Source organism: Panicum virgatum, chromosome 7N (assembly GCF_016808335.1).
Source record: "Panicum virgatum strain AP13 chromosome 7N, P.virgatum_v5, whole genome shotgun sequence".
Classification (NCBI taxonomy): Eukaryota; Viridiplantae; Streptophyta; class Magnoliopsida; order Poales; family Poaceae; genus Panicum; species Panicum virgatum.
In genome coordinates, this window is record NC_053151.1 from 34480196 (window position 1) to 34504182 (window position 23987).

General features: G+C 47.3%; 2 protein-coding genes and 2 pseudogenes across 5 annotated transcripts; 1 reads left to right on the top strand and 3 right to left on the bottom strand.

Annotated features, from left to right (window-relative positions):
* Window positions 1-1882: 1882 nt before the first annotated feature.
* LOC120681178 lies at window positions 1883-3542 on the bottom strand (annotated as a pseudogene).
* Window positions 3543-7991: 4449 nt separating this feature from the next.
* Window positions 7992-9510, top strand: LOC120682096. Of its 3 annotated transcripts, none has more exons than XR_005678219.1 (3): window positions 7992-8531; window positions 8727-9161; window positions 9422-9510. XR_005678219.1 is itself a non-coding variant. In XM_039963844.1 (2 exons), exons 1-2 carry the CDS (start codon window positions 8025-8027, stop codon window positions 9030-9032), a joined length of 813 nt encoding a protein of 270 aa, XP_039819778.1. In that variant the 5' UTR covers window positions 7992-8024; the 3' UTR covers window positions 9033-9187. The 3 variants fall into 3 exon arrangements, 1 of the variants encoding a protein (XP_039819778.1); XR_005678220.1 differs by lacking the exon at window positions 9422-9510 and adding an exon at window positions 9393-9414 and having other exon boundaries at window positions 8727-9149; XM_039963844.1 differs by lacking the exon at window positions 9422-9510 and having other exon boundaries at window positions 8727-9187.
* On the bottom strand, window positions 9484-18659 carry LOC120682095 (protein-L-isoaspartate O-methyltransferase-like). Of its 2 annotated transcripts, none has more exons than XM_039963842.1 (4): window positions 18361-18659; window positions 10763-11030; window positions 10468-10644; window positions 9484-9918 (listed from the first exon to the last, which is right to left on the bottom strand). In XM_039963842.1, exons 1-4 carry the CDS (start codon window positions 18532-18534, stop codon window positions 9668-9670), a joined length of 870 nt encoding a protein of 289 aa, XP_039819776.1. In that variant the 5' UTR covers window positions 18535-18659; the 3' UTR covers window positions 9484-9667. The 2 variants fall into 2 exon arrangements, with proteins under 2 accessions (XP_039819776.1, XP_039819777.1); XM_039963843.1 differs by having other exon boundaries at window positions 9486-9918; window positions 10480-10644; window positions 18361-18601.
* Window positions 18660-21365: 2706 nt separating this feature from the next.
* LOC120681179 lies at window positions 21366-23535 on the bottom strand (annotated as a pseudogene).
* Window positions 23536-23987: the final 452 nt, after the last annotated feature.

Below are 23987 nucleotides of genomic sequence, written 5' to 3' on the forward strand. Positions count from 1 at the left end.
TACAATTTTATATCGATTTTACAAGTTCACTATTTAATGCACCCTGGCGCCAGGACCTAAATGTAATTTTTTTTACATTTAGGTCCTATCGCCAACTAAGGGGGGCGACAGACACCCATTTTTGAAAAATTTCCCAATTCGGTATATATTTTTGAAATTTTGTTTTTAAAATATAAAAATAAAAAAAGGCCTGCTTACGGTTCTCGAGGGAGATGACGGCCTGCTGCACCACTGAAGCGTCAGGTCGTCATGGTCGGCCCAGACAGGCCACGCGCCTGGGCTGCTGAAGCTCTAAAGCCCACAAACATTTGTTTGTAGATTAACCAACTAATAACAATAATAACTAAAAAAAATCGATAATGCTTCCACCTAAATTTTTAGTTCCTCTTAAAAATCTAAATTTTTTAGTTTGGTCCACTTGTAATCATTGACAATGATAGGTGGATCTTAGTCATATCGTATGCAAGTTGGACCAGCACTTCATCCCTAACTCGATCGCATAGGTCTTACAAGGCAACTATACATATCTGATACTTATACCAATTTTGTCCGTCTAGTACTTAAAAAAATAAACTTCCTTCATAAATTTACTATTAACCGATGGGACTTTCGTTCTCATTTACGGCCTGTTCGGCTGGCTATCTGGATAGCCAGCCAACGGTGAACATGCCCATGGGTTAGGGTCCTTCAAGCTAGCTAGTACTACAAACTAGCTAAGATAACACCATTGCCATATGCCAACAACGAACCATTAGATAACCAATGTTTTAGGTCATGTTTCGATCCATGGACTAAACTTTTGGTCTAAATTTTAGTTTATTAGATGATCCAAACAGTGAACTAAAATGTAGACTAAAATTTAGTTTCATTCCAACTAGTTTAGTCCATTAGTCCTCAAAACCCACCTACTTTTGGAGTAAACTAACCAACGAACTGCCAAAATACCAAACTACCCATCATATGCAGGCACCGCAACAGCAAAATCCAAGGGTGAAAAGGGAAATTTCTACAATTCACTATATGCCCCACCTAAAGTTTAGTTCATCCAAATAGTTGTGGACTAAAGTTTAGGTCGGACTAAAGTTTAGTCTTAGTTCCGGTTTGGATCACGTATGACTAAATTTAGTCGGGACTTGATTAAACATTTTTGGGGCAGTTCATGCCATCAACCGTCCCTAAAAATCTATTTCTAGATGCAGGTGATGCCATCACCGCCCTTAGAAATGCATTTTTATGGACGGGTCATGGTTTCATCCGTCCCTAGAATGCACCCCTAAAAATGGTGGTCATTTCTAGGGACAGATGACATCATCACCCATCCCTAAAATTATATTTCCAGAGGTGGTTGAATTACTACAATAACCCCCACTCCATTTGTAGGAGTGGGTTATCTTTTGGGCTGCCCCTAGAAAAAAAATAGGGTAACCCTACAAGTCATTTTTACAGTAGTGTAACGTACATAGTGATGGTAAAAGAGAAAAATAATGGAAGATAATGCATAATTTGGTGGCTTCATAGAACCATAATAACATAATCTTACGTTCATATATGAATTATCAATACTAGCTGCGCAATTTGGGCAGGCAGCTGATACCTGCTGGTTCAATCTAAGAAGACAATCACAAATTAAGGTACTATTTGGATCCAAGTGTTGATAGGTAAAAGTGCTAAATTTTAGCATAAGTATATCTAAACATGAGTGCTAATAGGGTGAGCTAAAGTTTAGCTAAGATTCAAAACCTTTAGCAAAGGTATAGGTGCTAATAAGTGCTAGAGTTTAGCACTCAACTTTAGCTCCTCCAAACAAACTCTAAATGTAATCTTACATAAGTTTGGCTTTTATTCAGAACATCATACATTGACAGAAGGTCTGCAAAGAATATCAAAGTTTTGCTACGGAAATGGGCACCGGCAGATTTTCCGAAGGCGAGGGGCTCCTTTTGTCTGCCATCTGTAACAGCAAATACCACAGTATATAAGGCAATGTATAAGATTTTCTGTTTCATCATCTATATATGCTTATTGCAGCCTAGTATACAAATTCATTTACCAATTCAAGGCATCCTTTTTTTTCAATTCTTCAAAATTAGTGCGGTTAACATGAGTTTTTTTATGAAAGGTTAAGATGAGTTCAATCTGTCAGTACTGTTTTGGACATTTTCTATGCATTCAATGAAATGCAGCGTCTGGTAACCGTATGCATACAGTGTTGTTAATATTTTGCACCTTGGTGTCAGTGGTCTTCTGAATGAAACCCTTTTCTTGCAGAGATTTCACTGCTTCATAGAGGTATTCACGCAGCGGTGTGAACTTCATGCCCAGGTCTTTCAGAGGCTGGTTCGTAAACTTGTAGCCCTTTTTTGGTGGACCCACCTCATCCTTGCACCTGCAGAGAAGAAGCAAGATGAGTACGCATGCACACGCAGCAATCCTTCCTCCTCATTCAGAGTCCGAACTCCGAAAGGACCAGAAATTAGTACCACCTCGTCGGAATGGGGTACTCGGGGAAGAGCTCGGCGAGGATGCGGCACAGCTCGCCGCGGTGCAGCGCGCTCTCGGCGCAGACGAACCGCCGCGCGCCGGCGCCGGGCACCTCGAGCACCCTGACGTGCGCCTCGGCGGCGTCCCCGACGTGCACGTACGCGTGCGACGCGTTGGCGTACGTGGCGACCTCCCCGTTGAGGTACTTGGTGATGTGGGTGCTGCTCACGTTGAGGCCGGGCTGCAGCAGCGCGCCGAGCGCGATGACCGGGACGACGACCGCCATGTCCAGCCCCCGTGCTCGCGCCGCGTCCCAGGCGCCCTTCTCCGCGACCGTCTTGGCGTACGAGTACCAGTTCTGTGCGTGCGTACGCAATGGTGCCGTGCGTGATTATATATCTTCCTGTTCGATGACACTGGTTTGCCGCTGGCGCTGGTGATGACGACGACGATGCTCACCTCGGTGTTCTTGCAGTAGTCGAGGTCGCTCCAGGACGACTCGTCGAGGGGCGCCTCGGGGTCGCGCCGCGGGTCCATGTACATGGCGCTGATGGTGGAGGACAGCACCAGCCGCCGCACGCCGGCGTCGGCCGCGGCGTCCACCACGTTCCGCGTCCCGGTGACGACCGCTTCGACGATTTCGGCCTGGCAGCGGCAGCGCCGGCGAGCAAAAATACGACAAGGGAGATGAGGACCGTGACCCGGCCTAGAGCTGCTTCCCAGCAGAATAACTAGCTTACCGGGTCGCCAACAAGCGGCGCGGCGGTGTGGACGACGCCGTCGCAGCCGCTGAAGGCGGCGCGCAGGCCGGGCCGGTCGAGCAGGCCGACCCGCAGTCCCGCACCATGGCCAGCCGCTCCGCCGCGCCGTCGAGCGCCCACAGGTGCGCGTTCTTGGGGTCGTCGGCGGCGCTGCGGGAGGTGCCCCGGACGGCGTAGCCGCGGGCGAGGAGGAGCTTGACGATCCAGGACCCGATGAAGCCTCCGGCGCCGGTGACGCACACGAGGACGGCCATGGCCAGACGCCGATATCGGTCGCACGCGCAGCGGGGTGGTGACTGGTGAAGGCGGCCGCAGTGGGATGCGGCAGCAGGGTACGGTACGTACCTCTCGCCACTGTCCACGTTTTAATAACAAGGCACGACGCCCGCACGCACAACTTACGCTGTGAACTTGCTTGCTGCCTACCTCGTGACGAGGTCCTCGTCTGATCTTTGGGCTTGGACACAAGATGATAAGCTTTGAAGTATAAACTATTATTAGTTTCATTGTGGTTATAATGATCTTTACACGTTAGATATCTAATAAGTTGTCTCATTGTATGATTTTATTAATTTTCATGATGTGGACGAGAGATAACGCGGTATAATGTAGAATTAAGAAGTACTATAAAACAATGCGCGCCTCATCTCGTGAGTGTTATGGTTTGCGGTCAGCTCTGACAAGAATACAACAAAATGACTAACAGCAAGACCTATATTAGAGGCGACAACATGTGGTGGCGTCCTGCCCGTAGATATAATCAATCTTTGTGACATGTTCATCGTAGACTGTGATGAGATGCGAGTGGCCACACGAATAAATCAAAATCAGTATATTATTATATGGTAATCCCACGCCATCATTTATACGTGATCATTGGCCACCCGATCAATATGTAGACTGGGCTTTGGCCAAATTTTTTGACCCACCACAAAAATCAGACCGGGACGAATAAATTTTTTTTGACCCAAACGCAACCTGTTCTAAAATTTGTAAATAAAAAAATCAGGTTGGATATAGTCTCATATCAAAAAATACGATCCAATAGTCGGGTCAAACCAGGTTCGGATAAAAAAACACCGAGATTTTTTGATCCAACCCGATAAATAATCAAGTCTAGGTTGCAGGGTAAAAAGACTATATACATTTGCTTCAAGTCCTCGCAGCCCACAAGATTGTTCAACTTATAATGTAAATTTGACACATATTTCTTTCATGCAAATACATTCTTAAACCAACAACTATAGATAAGATTAATAGCAAGTAAAGTGTGACTTGATAAACACATAGTGCAAAAAAAAGTCCAAAATCAAGGGTAGAAGTCAACATTCACATGGAAACTTATTAGCCAGGATCGGGTAAAATATCTACTACTCCCTCCATCCCAAAAAATAAGTCATCTTAGGGATTCTACTACAAATTAACAAGAACGTAATATGATCATGTTTGCCCCTATTTATTACCCATATTTGGCACTAATTGATTCATGCATGCACATGCATTTTTTAAATAGGGTAAGATGGCTAATTTTTTGGGACAAATTTTGAATCCCAAACTGACTTGTTTTTTTTGGGACGGAGGGAGTATGTGAGATAAAGGCGGTGACAAGAGGTCATCATACTCTAAAAAAAAGGGTGGTTGAATTGGATGTTTCTATAAAAAAACTCTAAAGACTTTCACAGGTTTCTAAAGAGGAAACACATCAGGTGCAAAAAAATCTCTTCATGCAAACTGTGCAAACTTCAATCTGGGCCACTGGATCGACATCCAAGGGGTATTGGAGTATTGGATAATTTTACAATTAACCGTCCGCCTCTAATCACACTTTTGCAAATCCCCCTCTCAGTCCTCCTGCACACCCGTTTGGATGATGATCCGGGGGCACAGTTGAAGTTTGCATAGTTTGCACAAAGACATTGGTTTGCATTTGATAGATTCCCTTCTAAAAATATCCTAAAATATATTGTACATCATGATAATTTACGGTACACAATTCGGATTTCTCTATTTAGATCATGCATTCCTTGTGACCCACGAAGGGCATCTTCGGCTTCGATTACGCCAGACTCATGGGTCTCATCCTGATCACACCTTAATCGTGATCCTCAATCAGCACCCTCTTGCTTTTACCCTCATTCTCATTGGCGATTTTCTGCATGTATATCATAATCAGTACTCCCACTGTCTAAGGATATAGTTATTTTTAGGTTTTCTCAAGTCAAACCTTTTAAATTTTGACTATAGATAGTAAGAATAACATTAATTGGTAAACATTAATTGGTACTCCCACTGATTTAAAGTAAAAAAAATAATTATCATAACATTAAACCTTTTCTATTTAATTTTATTTTTTAGAATCATTGGTCAAAGATGAAAATATTTGACTTTGACCAAGTCTAAAAGTCGCTATATTTTAGGATGAAGATTGGCACCGGAGGTTAGAGAAAAGATTGGAGGATACAACCCCAAATAAGAATGATCTTCAAAGTCACACGTGACCTTCATCTTGTTTTACCAATAAAAAATCCCCTAACAGATACGGGCCTCGTTTCAACCTTATATCGGGCCACACGGGCTTTGTAGTAACAACAGTCAGTGGTAACTGATGAGAAACTGAATAATAGTGGTGTTTTAATGTTAAAAATAATACTAACGTTCTTTCTAAATACGTTTTAAATTTATTTATACTAGAAAAATAGGCGGCCATTTCTTCACTGCTAGGTGCAAAGGCAATAGCCCTCATCGCTCGCCAGAGCTACTGCTGGAGCTCGGAGCTCCCTTCCAGTCTGCAGGGTCATCTTTAGGACGCCTCCCACCTCCCCACCTTTTTTTTTATTGAACATACCTGTATTAAATTGAAAGATACGGTACAAAGATCAGTACACAAACAGACAGTTATGGCCAAATATAAAGGATACGTGATCCACCATACATTTGACACAAAGGTCCCTGAAAAACACGAGATTTACAACGAAGACCCTAGAACCTTTGTGATCCAGATTCTGTCGCCGGCGAGCCTCGCCATCTGCCATCGAAATCGATCTCCATCCACCCAAGGCCAACCAGAGCCCCATCTCTAAGAAGCTTTGAAAAGAGCCGCAATAAACACTCGCCATGAACGACGAGATGAAACCGCCACGGGAAACCCATCGGCCGGGGACGCACCTCGAGCTCCGGTGACCTTGGACAAAGATCCGCTGGCGATGATCGGGACCGTCACGAGAAGGTTGGACCTGCTCCACTCGCCAAGCTTCCACCAGACCCGAAGCACCCTCTCTACCCACCAAACAAAAAGCCAACGAGCTCACCTCCTTCGTGGGACGACGAGACGCCGGCGACCACCTCCTGTACAGCAGCTCCACCACGGAAGCACCACCTCCACGGACCCACCATTGCCGCCGGGGTGAAGCAGCAAAGGGACGGGGACGCCGCCTGGACACCAACACCTAAAACTACTAGGACCTAACCTACCCGCACCACCCGATCGGGGCCCAATGGTTTCCGTCCCCTCCCAACGACTCTGAGGCCATCGGAGGAAGAGGAGACTGCCGTCCCCCGCGGCGACAAAATCGCCTTTTCTCGCCCCTTTAACTGTAGCAGAGCGAGAGAGTTCGAGAGGAGTCTGGTGGCAAAAAAAAAACTGACGGGTCACCTCCCCACCTTAGTGCGCGTGATATGACGATATCCTTCCAGGTAACGTGCATTTCTCTTTTCTTTTCCCTTGATTTTCTATTTTATTTTTATTTCTCAAATGTGGGTAGCTAGAATCATTAGCATGGGTAGATCATTAGTACACGAAATTAAATGTTTCTTCCATTTCTTTTTCTTTCCTTTCATTTTCGCATACCTTCCTTATTTAACATGTGTAGGTAGCTACAATTATTAGCTACATGGTGGCTAATCAAATTCGTGTATTTGAAAAGTTTTTCTAGAAAGAGTTATGTGTAAAGTTGTGCGGAATAAGGTGTATGAATAGATTTACGATGACATGATTACTTATACATGTTATTCATAAAAGTTGTGTTGGAAAAATTATGCAGAGAAGTTTTTATTAGAATTTTACTAGCTCGTAAACTTTATTATTGGCACTAGTCTCATATGAACTTGTGATGAAAGGTTATCACTAAAAAATTATTCTGAAAAATTATAAGGATAAGTTATGCCTAAAAGTTCGTCCAAAACTGCTCTAACAACAATTTCACTGGAAAGATATTCTAAAAAAGTTTGAATATAATTATATACACAACTTTATAACTTTTTTAAAATGGAAAATTGTTGGAAATAAAACTTTCCAAAAGTGTTGTCAGGGAGATCGATCGCTGGGAAGCCTCTGCGGGCTACCGAACTAGAAATGTCCTAGCCTGCCCTCCACCAATTGATTAAAAAAATTATTGCTTCTATCAACATTCAAAACACCATCTAAACTAGTCACTATAAAAATTATGGTGTGCTATAATAAGCTCCTTTTCAGCAAAAAAAATTTACCCATACGATGAGGGGGAAACAGCAGAGATTGTAAAATTTGTCCTTTTGCTTGTCGTATAGCTCACTTTTTTGTCTGAAGTTTTGTAGCGTGATAAATTATAGCATACCTTGCAACATCAATTTTCCATTTCAAAAAAAATACAACACCAGTTTTTCGAAGAACTTTCTATAAATATTTGGTTGGTGTTTGGAGAACTGAGAACGCAATATTTTCACGATTTTTATGTAAACAAAACTGGATAAAAGGGCGAAACATGTCACGCATCTAACGGGTGAGCCTGAGCGCTCCACGAGAATATGTTCTGCACCGCGCCCCAACCGCTGCGCCCGCGGCCGCGGCCGCTCTGGCCCGCGCCACGATGCTCCAGCTCCGACAACTCCCAGCCCTCGCCGCCGCCGCCCTCCACCGCGGCGGCCGGCGGCATCCGTCGCCTGGTGCTCCCGCCCGAGGGCCGCGCGAAGCTGGACCCGCGCCCCGACCGCGACTTCTACGGGTTCCCGCGGCTCGTGACGCACGTGGACGACGGCTTCATCGCCGCGCTCACGGGCCTCTACCGGGAGCGCCTCCGCGCCGGGTGGGACGTGCTCGACCTCATGAGCTCCTGGGTCAGCCACCTGCCGCCGGAGGTCCGGTTCCGCCGCGTAGTCGGCCACGGGCTCAACGCGCAGGAGCTCGCCAGGAACCCGCGCCTGGACTCCTTCTTCGTCAAGGACCTCAACGAGGAGCAGCAGCTCGCGCTCGAGGGCAGCTTCGACGCCGTGCTCTGCACCGTCAGCGTGCAGTACCTGCAGTACCCTGAAAAGGTAGAAGCAGCATCTCCTCTTCTTTCAACTACTGCAATTAACAGCTAGGAGTACTTCTTAATGAAAACCGTGCTCAGGCACGGTCGCGAAAAAAAATTAACAGCTAGGAGTAGAGAGATTCTTTCGATTGGCATCGCGTCGACGTCGATCTGATTAAGCGGGCACGGTTCTTGTTTCTTGATTGATTTTGGTGAGGTCTTCGCGGAGATCTTCCGGGTGCTGAAGCCGGGGGGAGTGTGCATCGTGAGCTTCAGCAACCGGATGTTCTACGAGAAGGCGATCGGCGCGTGGCGCGAGGGCACCGCGTCCAGCCGCGTCCAGCTCGTGATGCAGTACTTCCAGTGCGTGGAGGGGTTCACGCAGCCCGAGGTGGTCAGGGAGCTGCCGGCGGCCGGCGGGTCGTCGGCGTCGCCGTTGGACGCCGTGCTGAGGTTGTTCGGCATGGCCAGCTCCGACCCGTTCAACGCCGTCATCTCGTACAGGAACTTCAAGCCAATGTGAAAGCCATAGATAGAGTACTGAAACTTTTGCCCATCGATAGATTACTGAAACTTTTGCCGGTACTGGGGGATCTGTTCCATCTGTACAATGATCAGGTAGTACCGAGAAAGATACTATGTCTGTATCAGGGTTAACCATTTCGTTTTCCGGTCAAATCCCGGTGTTTAGCGGAAACGGAATTCCGTTCCGAAATTTCGGTAAATTTCGGCGAATTTCGTTGAATTTCGGTCGAAATTTGTTGAATTTTGAATTTGAAAACGAAATATACCGAAAAATACCGAAATTTCGGATCCCGGTAACTAGCGGAAATGAAAAATTTTCCGAAATTTCGGCGAAATTTCGCCGAAATTGTTAACCCTGGTCTGTATACGGTGGAGATCAACTGAAAGTGGAGATCAACTGAAAGTTCAGAAGCTGAGATATCATACACCGAACAACGGACTCAGACATATACTGGGAACCCATTTTATTGCAGAAAGCACACGTTCTTCAACATTATTGGTTAACCAACAACGAACTAAAACTGCCTAGCTATTCAGAAGAAGAAACTTGATGCTCCACATCGTAGCGAGAATGTGGGATCATATATACAGACAGAGACATCCCGAGGTCCAGACTCGGGAACAGTAGGGCCTTTAGGGATCTTGCAACTGGGCCGAGCGGCTGGTCAGAGGGACGTAGCGCACGGAGGCGTCGTTCCGGATGCTGATCGATCTGTCAGCGTTCTTGTCCACCACCTGCAGATCCTGGAAGTAGGTGCCCACTGGTATGACCATCCGACCACCAGGCTTCAGCTGATCAAGCAGAGGCTGAGGGATATCAGGTGCCGCCGCACCCACATGGATCGCGTCGTAGGGGGCAGCATCTGGAAAGCCAAGCCTGCCATCTGCAGTATCGAGAATAGTCCAACATCTTAAGCTTAGGTGATCTCAGAGTTTACTGATATGAATAAAGCAGTTTACATGCTCTAGCTAAGGAGCATCAGAAACACATTTTGGGAGTGAAAATATAATATGAAAGATTCAACATTTTATTCGGAAATGTGTTATTTGATAGTCTCCATTATCCATTTGGCACAACTGCAACGTGTACTAAAGTTTTTTTTTTAAAAAAATAAATACTAGCAAAGATTCAATTCTGTTCAAAGAAAAACTGCACTGCAAACTGCCTATGCAAACTGCCTACTGTAGTCCTCACAGAGCATGTCTACACTAAATTAAAAAATTTTAAATCAGCACTTTAAGATAAAATTTTAAATCACTAAAGTACTCAAATAGCACGCCATGGCAGTAAACAGGAACCAATAGTAGCCAATGTTGCTTCATCATAACATGTATACTGAAAAAAAGACTGAAGTCAATATAGAAGCTTTACTAGTGGAAGCGCAATTTATTTTCCTTAATGCATTCAGTGGCTCGATGTATTACAAACGCACCAGTTAGCATACCTGCAACATGAAAAGAGAGCGACCTATCCTTCAGTAGTGGAGCTGCAGCACTTTTTTGGACATTTTCAATAGCGGAAGCAACAATTTCAGGGATATGTTCAATTCCCACCGCACGGCCTTCTGGTCCAACCATCATTGCAAAACAAGCTGTCAAGTAGCCACTACCTGCAAGGTGACAGGAATGCAAGTCGATGACAGCAGTTAGGGGAAAAATTGAAAACTAGAAGTTGGCAAATTGTTCACTCAGTCGTAATTCCAGATGAACAGAGTATTGGCAACACACCTGATCCCACATCCAGAGCATGCATGCCTGGCTGCAAATGATCCTTCAGTAGTTCCAAGCAGGTCGCATGCATGTGAGGAGCAGATATTGTCGCATTGAAACCAATTGGCATAGGACTGTCAATGTAAGGGGTACCCTCTTGCACAAATAACGCTCTATCAATTGTTTCCATTACTTCAGCCACTTTATCAGTCCTAACGGCACCATACTGCTTTAGGTAGTCAACCAAAGCTTTGTTCTTGTCCAGTGATGGTTGAGTCCAGTATTGCTGAAAGTTGATCAAGATATGGTGAGATGTGCTCCTTTCTATGTATGAGGATTACATTACAAATTATAGATATAAACAGGCCATCACAGTGATAGTTTGGCATCAATTTATTTTGTCATACTGAAATGTTTTAGCATATAAAAACCAGAAGGACTAGTGTGTCATGATGTCCATTAACAATAAAGAAAAAAACATGTCTCTTGACTTGACGGAGCAAGTAGCAACTCCAAATTCTCTCTGGATACGTACCAATGTACCAAAGAGTTTCAGTAAGATGTGAGCTTCTGATAAAACTTGTCCGTAGTAGGGAACTATGAACTAGGGGCACATCTGATAGAAGATGGTTAATGGCTAGCACTGAATTTCAGCTCCCCTCAAACAATGAAGGGTAAGTATATATTCTAGAATCAGGAATTGACTTAAACCGAATCGTGCAGGTGAGACTAATCCAAACGATGCTGGTTGCTCTCACTCTCAAATTCAACCTCCAACTCAGTTCCTCTTCGGCTGCTTAACCTAACCAGTAAGCGCAACCATCCAATTTTCGGAAGCCACTAACAAGCGACAGTGCGTGGCAATCCGGGAGCGAAATGTTAGGTTGATCTCCTTCCTAATAGGCCCAACGGCCTATTAGGCCCTTAAACCGCGCCCTGATCGGGGGCGTCCAACCCTTAATGGTTGGTGGGCCCCCGCTGCACAGCGCCAAAATAAAAGGGGTGAGGGGCCGGCGGCACACGGCACGAGGTTCGCCGTGCCGCCTACACCCTCACCCACAGAAACCCTAAGCCGATCTACTAGGGGGCGCTGGAGCAGTGGGAATCCGCCGCCGCTGCAGTCGACTCCGTCTAGCCGTCGCTGCTACCGTCCTCGACACCGTCGCCCCTGCATCGACCTCACTGCGTCACTCGTCGCCGCCTTTGAGCGGATCTCCATCAGCGAACAAGGGATGGCCGGCTCAAACTCCTCTGGTGGCGCCGAAGGTTTCTCTACTCTCTTTCTCTCTATGTATTTCCGTAGATCTAGGATCTCTTGTACTCAGAATCATAGAAAAGAGAAAGAAATCCCGCTCGATCCGTACACAGTGTTGATCCTAGATTCTAACATTGGTATCAGAGGCCTACACTAAGTGTAGATCGAGATGGGAAGTGTAGATTCGGTCACGAATCAAAAGAATCAAGACTCAGAAAAGCAATTCGATGCAAATCGAAAAAGAAAAGAAAAGTCGTAACCCTAACCCTAACCCTAGAGGTGAAAAGGCGCGGGGCCTACCTGGTCCGCGTGTCACTGCCGCCGCCGGTACGCGGGACGCGTTTGCGCCGCCGCTCGCCGGACATCTCGGCACAGAGAAGCCGCCGCTTGCCGCTCCGGGACGCTGGGGTTGCGCATGTGGGGCTCGAGAGCCTGGCGCCATCCATGGCGAGCTCGACGGTGGCGCGCTCACCCACCGGCGAGCGCGCGCGCCGGCGAGCAAGCCGCGGTGGCGCCGCCCTGCCCACTCCGCCGGGCCACCAAGGCCAGCGGCCGTCGCCTCCGTTTTGAGGAGAGAGAAAGGGGAGGGAAAGAATGAGCTAGGGTTTGAGGGACGCCGCGTCGTCGTCGGTTTTGATCCGGCGAAACGCGCGGACGGCCGTTCGATCAAGATCGACGGTCCAGATCGCGCCTCGCCTCCTGGGCCGGCAGGCGGCCCATGCGGGCGGGGGGGGAGGAGACACCGCGGCGGGCCGATTCGGCGGCCCGGCCGTTGGCTGTCGGGCCTCGGGCCCAAGGAAAAATGCCCGAGCAGGCCGCGGGCCGTTTCGCTTCTAGGTCGCCTGAACAGTGCTTAGTTTTAATGTTTTTTCTATTTTTCCAGAAGCAATTTCAATAGTTTTGATTATAGTTTGATCTCTATTCAATTTCGCACCAACGTGTTTATTGTTTAGAGATAAAAGTTTATAGTTTTGCTTCTGGAAATAGAAATTCCTACATGTTTCCGCTGCTAAGATTATATAGTTGCTTTTATACTTTAATTCGAACCAACGAGACAATTAAAGTTTAAGAGCATGGTTAAAAGCTTATTTTAAGGATTATGGTATTGTTAATTTTCTGACCAACGTTGTTAATTACAATACTGTAATTTCATAGTTTTTGTGCATTTATTTCTATTTCTGCCCAACGGTGATATAGATTTAATTGCATAAACAGTTGTATGTTCTATTTTGACCAACGTTGGAATTTTACATACAATTATTGTTATTATGTTCTCACTATTTTTTGAAATTTTCAGCGGGGATGAACTTGATGGGATTCATCAGTCACATCCCGACTTTAAAAGGAGATAACTATGGCGAATGGATCAAGAAGGTTGATCTTGCTTTCGTCTGTGGAGAAGTGGATGAGATAATCACCACTCCAAAGCCCACTGAGCCACCGGCTCCAGTGAGAGGAGATTCTGACACTGATGCTGAGTGGCAGAAAAAGCAAAGGGACTATGCTCCCTTAAAGATGGCTTATGATCTCGAAAAGACAAAGTGGAACAACGCCAACAAGAAATGTGTGGCAGTTATAAAGAACACAATTGATCCTAACATTTTGGGTTCAATTGGAGAGTGTGATTCAGCTGCAGAATACCTTGCAAAGATAAAGAATCAGTTTACTGGTTCTTCAAAGACTTATGCTACACAGATAATAGAGCAGTTGGTCACAAAAAGGTACTATGGCAATGCCGGTACGATAAGAGATCATATCATGGGGATGTGTGCTTTGAACTCCAAGCTCAAACCAATGGACTTGGATCTCAAAGAAGAGTTTATGGTGCACCTGGTGTTCGCCTCTCTGCCAAAAGAGTTTGCAACGTTCGTTGTAAACTATAACTCACAGCCAGAGAAGTGGAACATGGAAAAGTCAATTGCAATGTGTGCACAAGAGGAAGATAGACTCAAGAAACAGAATGGTGGGTCTGTCAATTTTGTGCATAATAACAAGAAAAGGCCTTTCCAAGCTGCTTCTTCCTCTAAAGCTAAAGACAAAGCCCCTATGCCACAGAAGTATCAGCAACAGCGTCAGCAACAGCGCACTCCAGCTCAAGATGAGTGCTTCCACTGTTTTGACAAGGGGCATCGCAAAGCAGATTGTCCCGCTTATTTAAAGATGATAATGGCAAAGAATGGTGAGAATGTAATTTCATTTGTTAATGAATCCCTGTATTTAAAGTTTTCTAAATCTGCTTGGTGGATTGATTCTGGTGCAACTGTGCATGTTGCAAATTCTTTACAGTGATTCCGTTCGACAAGGACTACGCAAAGAAGCGAAAGACACATTAAAGTCGCGAACGGAGTACAAGCAGATGTTGAAGCTGTTGGCGATGTCTCCATTGAGCTAGTTAATGGTTTCATGCTTGTATTAAAAGATGTTTTATTTGTTCCTTCGCTTCAAAGAAACTTGATCAGTGTATCACGCTTAGACACAGATGGTTTTGGTTGTCATTTTGCGAATGGCAAATGTGAACTATGGTTTGATAATAATTGTATTGGTGATGCTGTCCTTTACAATGATCTTTATTTATTATCTATGCGTGATAAAGTGCATTCTGTATGTAATGTGAATGTGAATGAATCCTTGTCAGAGAAAGAAACAAAGAAAAGAAAGAGAACTCAAGATACTTCATCGAAATTATGGCACTGTCGTTTAGGCCATATTTCGAGGGGGAGAATTGAAAGATTAGTGAAAAGTGAAATTCTTCCACAACTAGAGTTCTCTGATCTTGAACAATGCGTTGAATGCATTAAAGGAAAATTAGTAAAGCAAATTAAAAAGGGTGCCAAACGAAGTGCAGGAACGTTAGAAATAATTCACACTGATATATGTGGACCGTTTTCTGTGAAAAGTGTGGATGGCTATGATTCGTTCATAACATTCACAGACGATTACTCCCGCTATGGTTACATTTATCCAATTAAAGAAAGATCTGAAGCATTGGATAAATTTAAAATATTCAAAGCTGAGGTTGAAAATCAGCTTGACAAAAGGATTAAAATAGTAAGATCAGACCGTGGAGGGGAGTACTACGGTCGACATACCCCTTATGGACAAGTTCCTGGACCTTTTGCGAGGTTTTTACAGGAAAATGGTATAGTTGCCCAATACTCTACACCGGGGGAGCCTCAGCAAAATGGAGTAGCTGAAAGGCGCAACCGTACACTAATGGATATGGTGCGCAGTATGATGAGTTATTCTTCATTGCCATTGAGTCTGTGGATGGAGGCGTTGAAAACCGCCATCCATATTCTCAACAGAGTGCCAAGCAAATCAGTGCCCAAAACACCGTATGAGCTATGGACAGGAAGAGAACCCTCACTGACTCACCTACGGGTCTGGGGGAGCCCAGCTGAGGCTAAAGTGTTTAATCCAAATATTGGAAAACTGGATTCCAAAACTGTAAGCTGCCACTTTATAGGCTATCCTGAAAAGTCGAAAGGTTTTCGTTTCTACTGCCCAGACAGACATACAAAGTTTGTAGAAACGAGACATGCTGTCTTTCTAGAAAGTGAAATGATCAGGGGGAGCATGGTACCTAGAGAAATTGACCTTGAGGAGAAGCGGGTGTATGTGCCTACTCCTATGATTCAAGAGCCATTTTTCTCACTACCTGTTGATGCTGCACCAAAAGTTCCTGAAATAGTGACGTCAGTACCTTCTTCGGTTGTTGCTGCGCCAACTATTCCAGTTATTACGGTGTCAACACCTGTCGCAACTCCACCCATACCAACAGTAAGCGAAGGTTTGGAACCTGTCATCCAGGAACCGCCTGAACCCGTGGTTGGACATGAGGAGGAGGTGCTACAGCCCCTTATGGAAAATGTGCCAGAAGTTGAGGCACAAAATGTGCCACAAGCAGTGGCCCTTAGAAGGTCACAAAGAGAAAGAAGGTCGGCTATTTCTAGCGACTATGAAGTTTATAATACAGAAGAGGTTCATATGGAGGGTGATCCCGCTTCATATGAAGAAGCCATGAGAAGTATTCACTCATCCAAATGGCTGGAAGCTATGAAAGATGAGATGAAATCAATGAGTTCCAATGGTGTTTGGGACTTAGAGGAAATTCCTAAAGGAGCCAAAACAGTAGGCTGTAAATGGGTTTACAAGATAAAACATGACTCCAAAGGGAATATAGAAAGGTTCAAAGCACGACTCGTGGCAAAAGGCTTTACACAAAGAGAAGGGATAGACTATAACGAAACTTTTTATCCGGTTTCGTGTAAAGATTTCTTCAGAATTATAATGGCATTGGTGGCACATTATGACTTAGAGTTACATCAGATGGATGTAAAGACGGCATTCCTTAACGGAGATTTGTATGAAAATGTTTATATGGCACAACCAAAAGGTTTTATCATGAAAGGAAAAGAACATATGGGGTGTCGCTTAAAGAAATCCATTTATGGATTAAAACAAGCCTCTAGACAGTGGTATTTAAAGTTTGATGAAACCATAAGAAAATTTGGTTTTAAAGAAAATGAGGAGGACAATTGCATTTATGCAAAGTTCAGAAGTGGAAAATTTATTTTCCTGATCCTATATGTGGATGACATTCTACTTGCTAGTAGTGATGTTGGTCTGCTACTGGAGACAAAGAAATTCTTGTCCTCAAATTTTGATATGAAAGATCTCGGTGAAGCTTCATTTGTTTTGGGAATTGAAATTCACCGAGATAGAACAAAGGGGGTATTAGGACTGTCACAAAAGACATACTTAGAAAAAGTTCTAAAGAAATACAGTATGCATATGTGCAAGCCTTCACCTGCTCCAATAGTCAAGGGCGATAGATTTGGGAAATTTCAATGTCCCAGGAACCAGTATGAGATCGATCAAATGAAAGCGGTTCCATATGCTTCAGCTGTAGGAAGCATACAGTATGCTCAAGTTTGTACACGCCCTGACTTAGCTTTTGTTACCGGGATACTTGGCAGATATCAGAGTAATCCAGGACAGGCACACTGGATTATGGTAAAGAAAGCATTACGTTATGTGCAAGGCACAAAAGGCCTCATGCTGACATACAGAAAATCCGATTCCCTAGAGATAGAAGGGTACTCAGATGCGGATTTTGCGGGGGACATCGATGACCGAAAGTCCACGTCCGGTTATGTGTTCACACTCGCAGGAGGAGCTATATCGTGGAAAAGCTCCAAACAAAGCGTCACTGCATCATCGACGATGTATGCTGAATTTGTGGCATGTTATGAGGCCTCGGGGCAGGTTGAATGGTTAAAGAAATTCATACCCGGTTTAAGAGTGGTAGACAGCATTCAAAGACCACTCAGAATGTACTGCGACAATGAACCAGCAGTGTTTTATGCTCACAACAATAAGTCAAGTGGTGCTGCCAAACACATTGACATAAAGTTTTATGTTGTGAAGGAGAAAATCCAGAATCACTCTATTACACTCGAGCATATAAGTACAAAGAAAATGCTTGCGGATCCGCTCACTAAAGGCTTACCACCCAATGTGTTCATGGAACACATAGCCGGCATGGGTTTGAGGGAAAGCCTGTGATTTCTGGAAAAACAAAAGGGCCCAAAAGATAAAGAATTTGTTTCAAAACAGTGATGTGCGTGGTAGCTGTCGAGTCTATCGGTCTAGGACTGTGATGATAAGGCATGCTCTATTCATTAATCTGTGATGGAACAACTAAAGGAAAAGTTTCAGGTTAAAGTATAAGGTTAAAGTACAAAGTGAGATCAAGGGGGAGAATGTTAGGTTGATCTCCTTCCTAATAGGCCCAACGGCCTATTAGGCCCTTAAACCGCGCCCTGATCGGGGGCGTCCAACCCTTAATGGTTGGTGGGCCCCCGCTGCACAGCGCCAAAATAAAAGGGGTGAGGGGCCGGCGGCACACGGCACGAGGTTCGCCGTGCCGCCTACACCCTCACCCACAGAAACCCTAAGCCGATCTACTAGGGGGCGCTGGAGCAGTGGGAATCCGTCGCCGCTGCAGTCGACTCCGTCTAGCCGTCGCTGCTACCGTCCTCGACACCGTCGCCCCTGCATCGACCTCACTGCGTCACTCGTCGCCGCCTTTGAGCGGATCTCCATCAGCGAACAAGAGATGGCCGGCTCAAACTCCTCTGGTGGCGCCGAAGGTTTCTCTACTCTCTTTCTCTCTATGTATTTCCGTAGATCTAGGATCTCTTGTACTCAGAATCATAGAAAAGAGAAAGAAATCCCGCTCGATCCGTACACAGTGTTGATCCTAGATTCTAACACGAAATTCACGGGAGAAGAAAAAACAGGGGACGAAGCGAGCGTAGGGGCCGGGGACGAAAAAGAGCGTTGGTAGCGTGCGTACCGCCATCCGGTGGAACGGGATACAGCGCCGCAGCAGATTAGTCGCCGACGGCGGGTACGGCCTCGTGGGGGCGGGGCCGCCGAGGAGGCCGCGGAGGAAGCGTCGCGGGAGCGCGGCGGAGGAGGGCAAGAACGAGCGGCAGCAGCGCCAGGGGGAGGCGGCGGCGAGGCACATGTGGCTGGCCGGCGCGGCGGGGGTGGAAATCCGCTATAAAGAGAGGGGCCGGGGAGTGGGGGAGCAGCCAGCAGCAATCCGGCTGCGGTGGCAGCTTGGAGAAGCCTCGTTTCGACAGGTGGGCCGGCCGGGCGCTGCCGCCGCACGCGTTCCACCACTTCCAGCCCGGCCCTTCTTGTTCCCAGCCGCGCGGACACGTCGCGGTTGCACGGAGCGCGGAGGCGAGTTTACGCCTTCCCACACGGGGCTTATTCCCCGCACGAGGAGGTAAGAGCGGCTAATGAAATCGCCAGCAGGTTAAAGTTCAGCGTGAAAGAGTATTCAATGCAGCAGCACAATGAGAGAGAATATCACAGCATATGCGGCCAATATCTGCTGAGCGCAGCAGCAACGCAGCCAATAGAGCTGTAGGCGCGCTCATGTGCCCGCTTTAGGCCGACGACTCAGTACTCGCCTGCTTCATTCTCTTTTCTAGTTTCTCACTCCTCCACATTGGATTTAGATGATGTGGCAGTTTATTTAGCCAGCTGACTGTACCTTACTATACTTGCTCTAAGGACACATCACAGAAGCATCTTCGCCGCCACTCCCCCGCCATTCAATGTTGTTTTTAGTTTCGGCGTCGTCTCTGATATTTCTGCTGCCACTCTCTACTGTCGCCAACCCTAATCAAACTTGTCGCCGCGCCGCCGCATTCTCCTCGCCCCGCGGCCAGTCACCGCCCACCAAAGATCCGATCTTGCCTAGTTGACGATACTCGCATGCCGCTTCATCCTCCACCGGTCAACCCGCCTCCACCATTGGGCCATCGCCGCCCCCCGACCCCCTCTATGTCCAGAGACCAAAATCTGAACATCTATCTTCGGGGCTGGTCGCCTACTGTGCAGTTTCCAACCCAAGCACTTACTTCTGCAGCACAAACTTTGGTTTTTTAGAGTTATGGCATTGTCATATGCTTAGGTTCACCACGGACCACACATCGCGTCGGTAGTTCGGACCATGCATTCTTCAAACATTATGGCTCCGTTGCTCTACGTACTCCCTCCATTTCTAATTTTTTTATGACTGGACTTTTTTATCATAACTAGCTTTTGGTCATTTGTCTTGTTCAAAATTTTAGTATATATGTGCAAAATATCAGTAATGCTTAAAGTATATCTTTATAATAGAATAAATGAAAAATAATATTTACATACTTTTTGTGAGAAGAATGGTCAACTATGATGCATTATTCAAATATCGTCAGTGGTGGCCAGCAGCTGTGCCGAAGCCGGCCCGGCTTACCTTCTCCATTTCTTCCCTCTCCTCCATCCTTTCCTCCCATCCCCCGATCTCGTGAAGCTCTTGTGTGCCACCGCCGACCGCTGTGGACCGGATCTGACGTCCCCTTTGCCGGATCTGCGCTCTCCAAGCCGGATTTGCGCTCCCTCACGGGATGGCCTGGCCGGGGAGCCGGCCTTTCTGTCTCGGGCTTCGCTAGGGCCTGCGGCCGCTGGTGGCCTTCCCTCGGCGCGCATGGCCGCTGGCGGCCGGCCCATGGGGGCTCGTGGCTACCAGTTCTTCGGCCTCTCTCGCTGGGGCTCACCATGGTGGCCGGCTGCGATGGTGGCCAGCTCGTCGGCGTTCCCGTGGGGTTGCGCCGCACCGCTCCTTCGCGTCGTCCTAGCACTGGCACGGTCTACGGGGCTTTTCCCGTCTGGTGCGGTGTGCCGCCGCCTCCTTGGAGGCCTCCTCGCGCGGGTAGGTCTGGGGCAGCAACTTCGCCCTAAGGTCTAGTGGAGTTGTCGGGGTCGTCGGTTGCCATATATTTCTTCATGGTGTGCAGGTTCTCGGGCGAAAGTCTAGATTGTGCCGGTGATGATGGTGTCGTGGGCATAATTTTCCTTCATGGAGGCATTACTATGAGAACCTCAACATGTGGGGACAGATTCAGGTGAAAACCAAAGAACCGACTCACTGGTTTGGACAGCGGGAGCATCTTAATATTGCTCTCCTCTTGAGGCATCGTCTTGGAGTCCTTGATTCCATCACTATGGTTGGCTTTGAGCAATGGTAGTGTGTGATCTGTTGGTGTGGTAGAGAACGACTCAGTGCAGTTCCTAGATCACAGGGTGACCGGAAGGCACGGGAGAGTCGATGATCCTTACATCAAGAATTTCTAAAAAGACAGTTGATGTGAGGTTCTTGTTTCTACTTGAGGAAGTTGAAGGAAGGATGTAGAGGAAGTTCAAAACTTAGTCTTTTTTGTTTTCTTTCTTATTCTTCTTTTATTGTCTTTTGTGTTCCTGTAGGAGGTTTGGAGTCTAAGTATTCATACAAAATTCTAGCTTTGTGACTAGATATACTTCTTTGTGATTGTAGACATTCATATGTAAATGTTCAAGACCGAAATTCTCGCTTAATTAAGAAAAATCAGTGGTGACAAACATTAAACATCGGAGGGACGGGGTAATGTTCCCCTGTTCATTTTATAAAGTAAAATGTTGTCAGCACGGGACATCTTTTCGGCACACAGACTAACCGTGAAGTACCGTAGATGCCAAGTCGTCTGAATGTTCGACTGACAAAATAACAAACAGTCTGTTCGGCTTGTTGTTTTGGATGGGCTGATTCCTGTAGCGACTGATTTCTGTGAGAGGCTAGGTACTGTAGCAACTACATGTGGTATAGGATCGGGCACACGCGGGAGCGCGTACTGCGCTAGTGCTGTAGCTACAGTGTACTGTAGCTACAGTGAATCAGCCCAGATAAGATCAGGGCGAAAAAAAGGAACGTGCTTCAATGAACTGATTACAATATTTGATTTCCCCTAGTAGCAGCTTAAGCCCCAGCTAGTACTTGGCGCGATGCATGAGCACAAATAGGTCGACCTCGAAGAGGACCGTCTCCGGTGTCGGGTAGCCCAAGACCTTTAGCAGCGAGTAGCCGCGGGCCATCCTGAACTTGCCGGTGCCGCCCACCACGGGGCTCTCCATGGCACCCTTGAACCCGAGCACGAGGCCCAGCACCGACAGCGTGCTCCCCTGCTACTCACCGGCGGTGAAGACAAAGGTGAGGGACCGTAACTGGCGACCAGAGGAGGGTGAATGAGAGCCGATCAAAATTTCTTCGAAATTTGAATCGTCGGCCTATGCCCTAAAATCACAGCAAGTCCTCGAACCTAGGTCAGCGAGAATAGCTATGGACAAGCTATCTCGAAGCAGAAGACCCAGGTCGCAGCGCGGAAGCAAAGGCGAGAGAAACTTCACAAACCACAGCGCAACAGACACATACCGGTCTGACCGGTGCACTGGACCGGTCTGACCGGTCGGGCAGTTCAAACCCAGACTGACCGGTCTCGCCCACCGGTCTGACCGGTCTCGTCCAGAAAACCCGCAAACAAACCTTCAAACCACGAATCTCGAGCAAACGAAGTCCAAATCCAACCAAACTTGGAGGAAAGCTTCGTAACTACCCCGTGAACATATTCCCAAAAGTTCCCACCCAAAATATTCACGGATCGAGAGAAATCGAGGAAAGATCAAAGAGGATTGGGGTTTTCTCAAGAACACAAAATCGCCAATTCGTGAGAACTCATGATTCCAGGGGGTTTGGCACTAGGCTATATGCATAGGAATCGTTCTAAAGAGTTCATCAAACCACGAAATCAACGGTTGGTCTCCTCCGAACAAGAAACTCACCAAAAGAGGAGAATTGAACCCAAAACGCAAGAGAGAAGGGGAGGACGAGATGCTCAGCACACACACAAGTGAATCTCAAACAAAATTCATCCATTAATCTCAGAGGAATTCACCTATACAAAGACTAGAGCCATCCGCCCATCATCCACCCTCTAGATTGGAGAGAAAAGCTATAATCTAAACTCTCTTTGTGTTGGAGACCTTGGCCCTAACCTGAGCAGGGGGAAGGAAAAACCGAAAAGGACTCAAGAGACTCAAAACCCTCCACCTGGAGAAGGGGGGCTTTTATACCCGGCTGCTGCGGCCAGACCGGTCGGGTCTGCAGCAGCCCGCTGTACAGACTCGATCGACGGCGGAGCTCTTTTCTTTGACTCAAAGTCTTTGATGCGATGCCGCCACGTCGACGAAGTACCGGTCCGCGGTTTTGGAGGGTCCGCGAAACCCGGGTAGGTAGCCGGTTTTGAGAAAACCGCCAAAATTCCACGCGCGGGAAGATTCCCGCCTCCACGTCGTGGCCCTAGACGCCGTTCCCGTCTCGGCCTTCTGACGGCCCTAGACGCCGCCCGACGCCTGTCACCTCCTCACCCGCAGCGAGGCCCTAGACGTCGTCGACGCCCGTCGCCTCCGTCAGTCCCATGACCGACGCCCGTGCCTCCACAACTTGGCGTCTTCAACCACCATCTGCCTCCTTGGTTTTGTGGCGCAAACCAAGAAACCCGCCTTCCGTCGCCGCTTGCGCCCTCGATCCAGGAGTGGACGCCACAGCTGCCGCCCGGTCAAAGCTCCGGTCACGGCTGCCCTTCACCGCCGTCCACCGCACGGTCCATCGGCCACAGCACCTCCACGGCAGCTCCCCGTCGACACTCGACGCCCGTGTACCTGCAATCCAAAGACCAAATGCACGATCACACCGCACGGTTGACAATTCACTCATCACAGACAGGATAGAGTACTCACATTCCTCAAAAGGTGATGGTCTGATGGACGTCAGGTAGTTCGCGCCGCCGTCAAGGCTGGTGCCGACGATGATGCCCTGGAACTGTCCGACAAGCTCGGACACGCGGTCCTGGCCGACGCGCAGCTCGTCGTCGACCACGCCCACGGACCCAAACGACGAGTTGGCGCCGAGTGGGGACGCCACCGCCATAACCGCGGTGGAGTTGGCGCCCCTATATGTCTCGTGAACGTAGACGTGGATATGCGTGAGGCCGCTGCTGCGGCGTTTGCCACCGCCGGAGGCAGGAATGGGGGTAGCCGAAGATGACGATGCCAGCAGGGTGATGAGGAAGAGCGAGATCATCAGCGAGGAGTAGATGGCCATGGTGAGTGTCTGAGTGATCAGCTATATATGGGTCAATATCAGTGTGGAAGGATGGAAGTGGAAGGTGTCCCGGGTCTCTCTCTATATGACTATACAGGGGCGGAGCCAGAAATTTATTTTTTTATTATTAGGGGGGCCAACTATGCTAATTTATATAAAAATTTAATCAAAATTCAAATATTCAATGTAAATTTGGGAACCATAGGGGGGCCAGGCCCCTGCCCGCCCCCCTGTGTCTGCCCCCTGTGACTATATATATAGACTTTAAGTGCACAGTATGCACACGAAGGCCTCCCGGGTGGTGGTTGTTAGTGTGTAAAGTACCCACGCTATTAGTTGTTTCAACTTTCCCCAAGATGCTTAAACAACCTGTTGGCGCTCAAAATTGGCACAAGACAAGATTTGCTGGCAATCTGGACGAACCGGTCAGACCTAACACACAAACCGGTCAG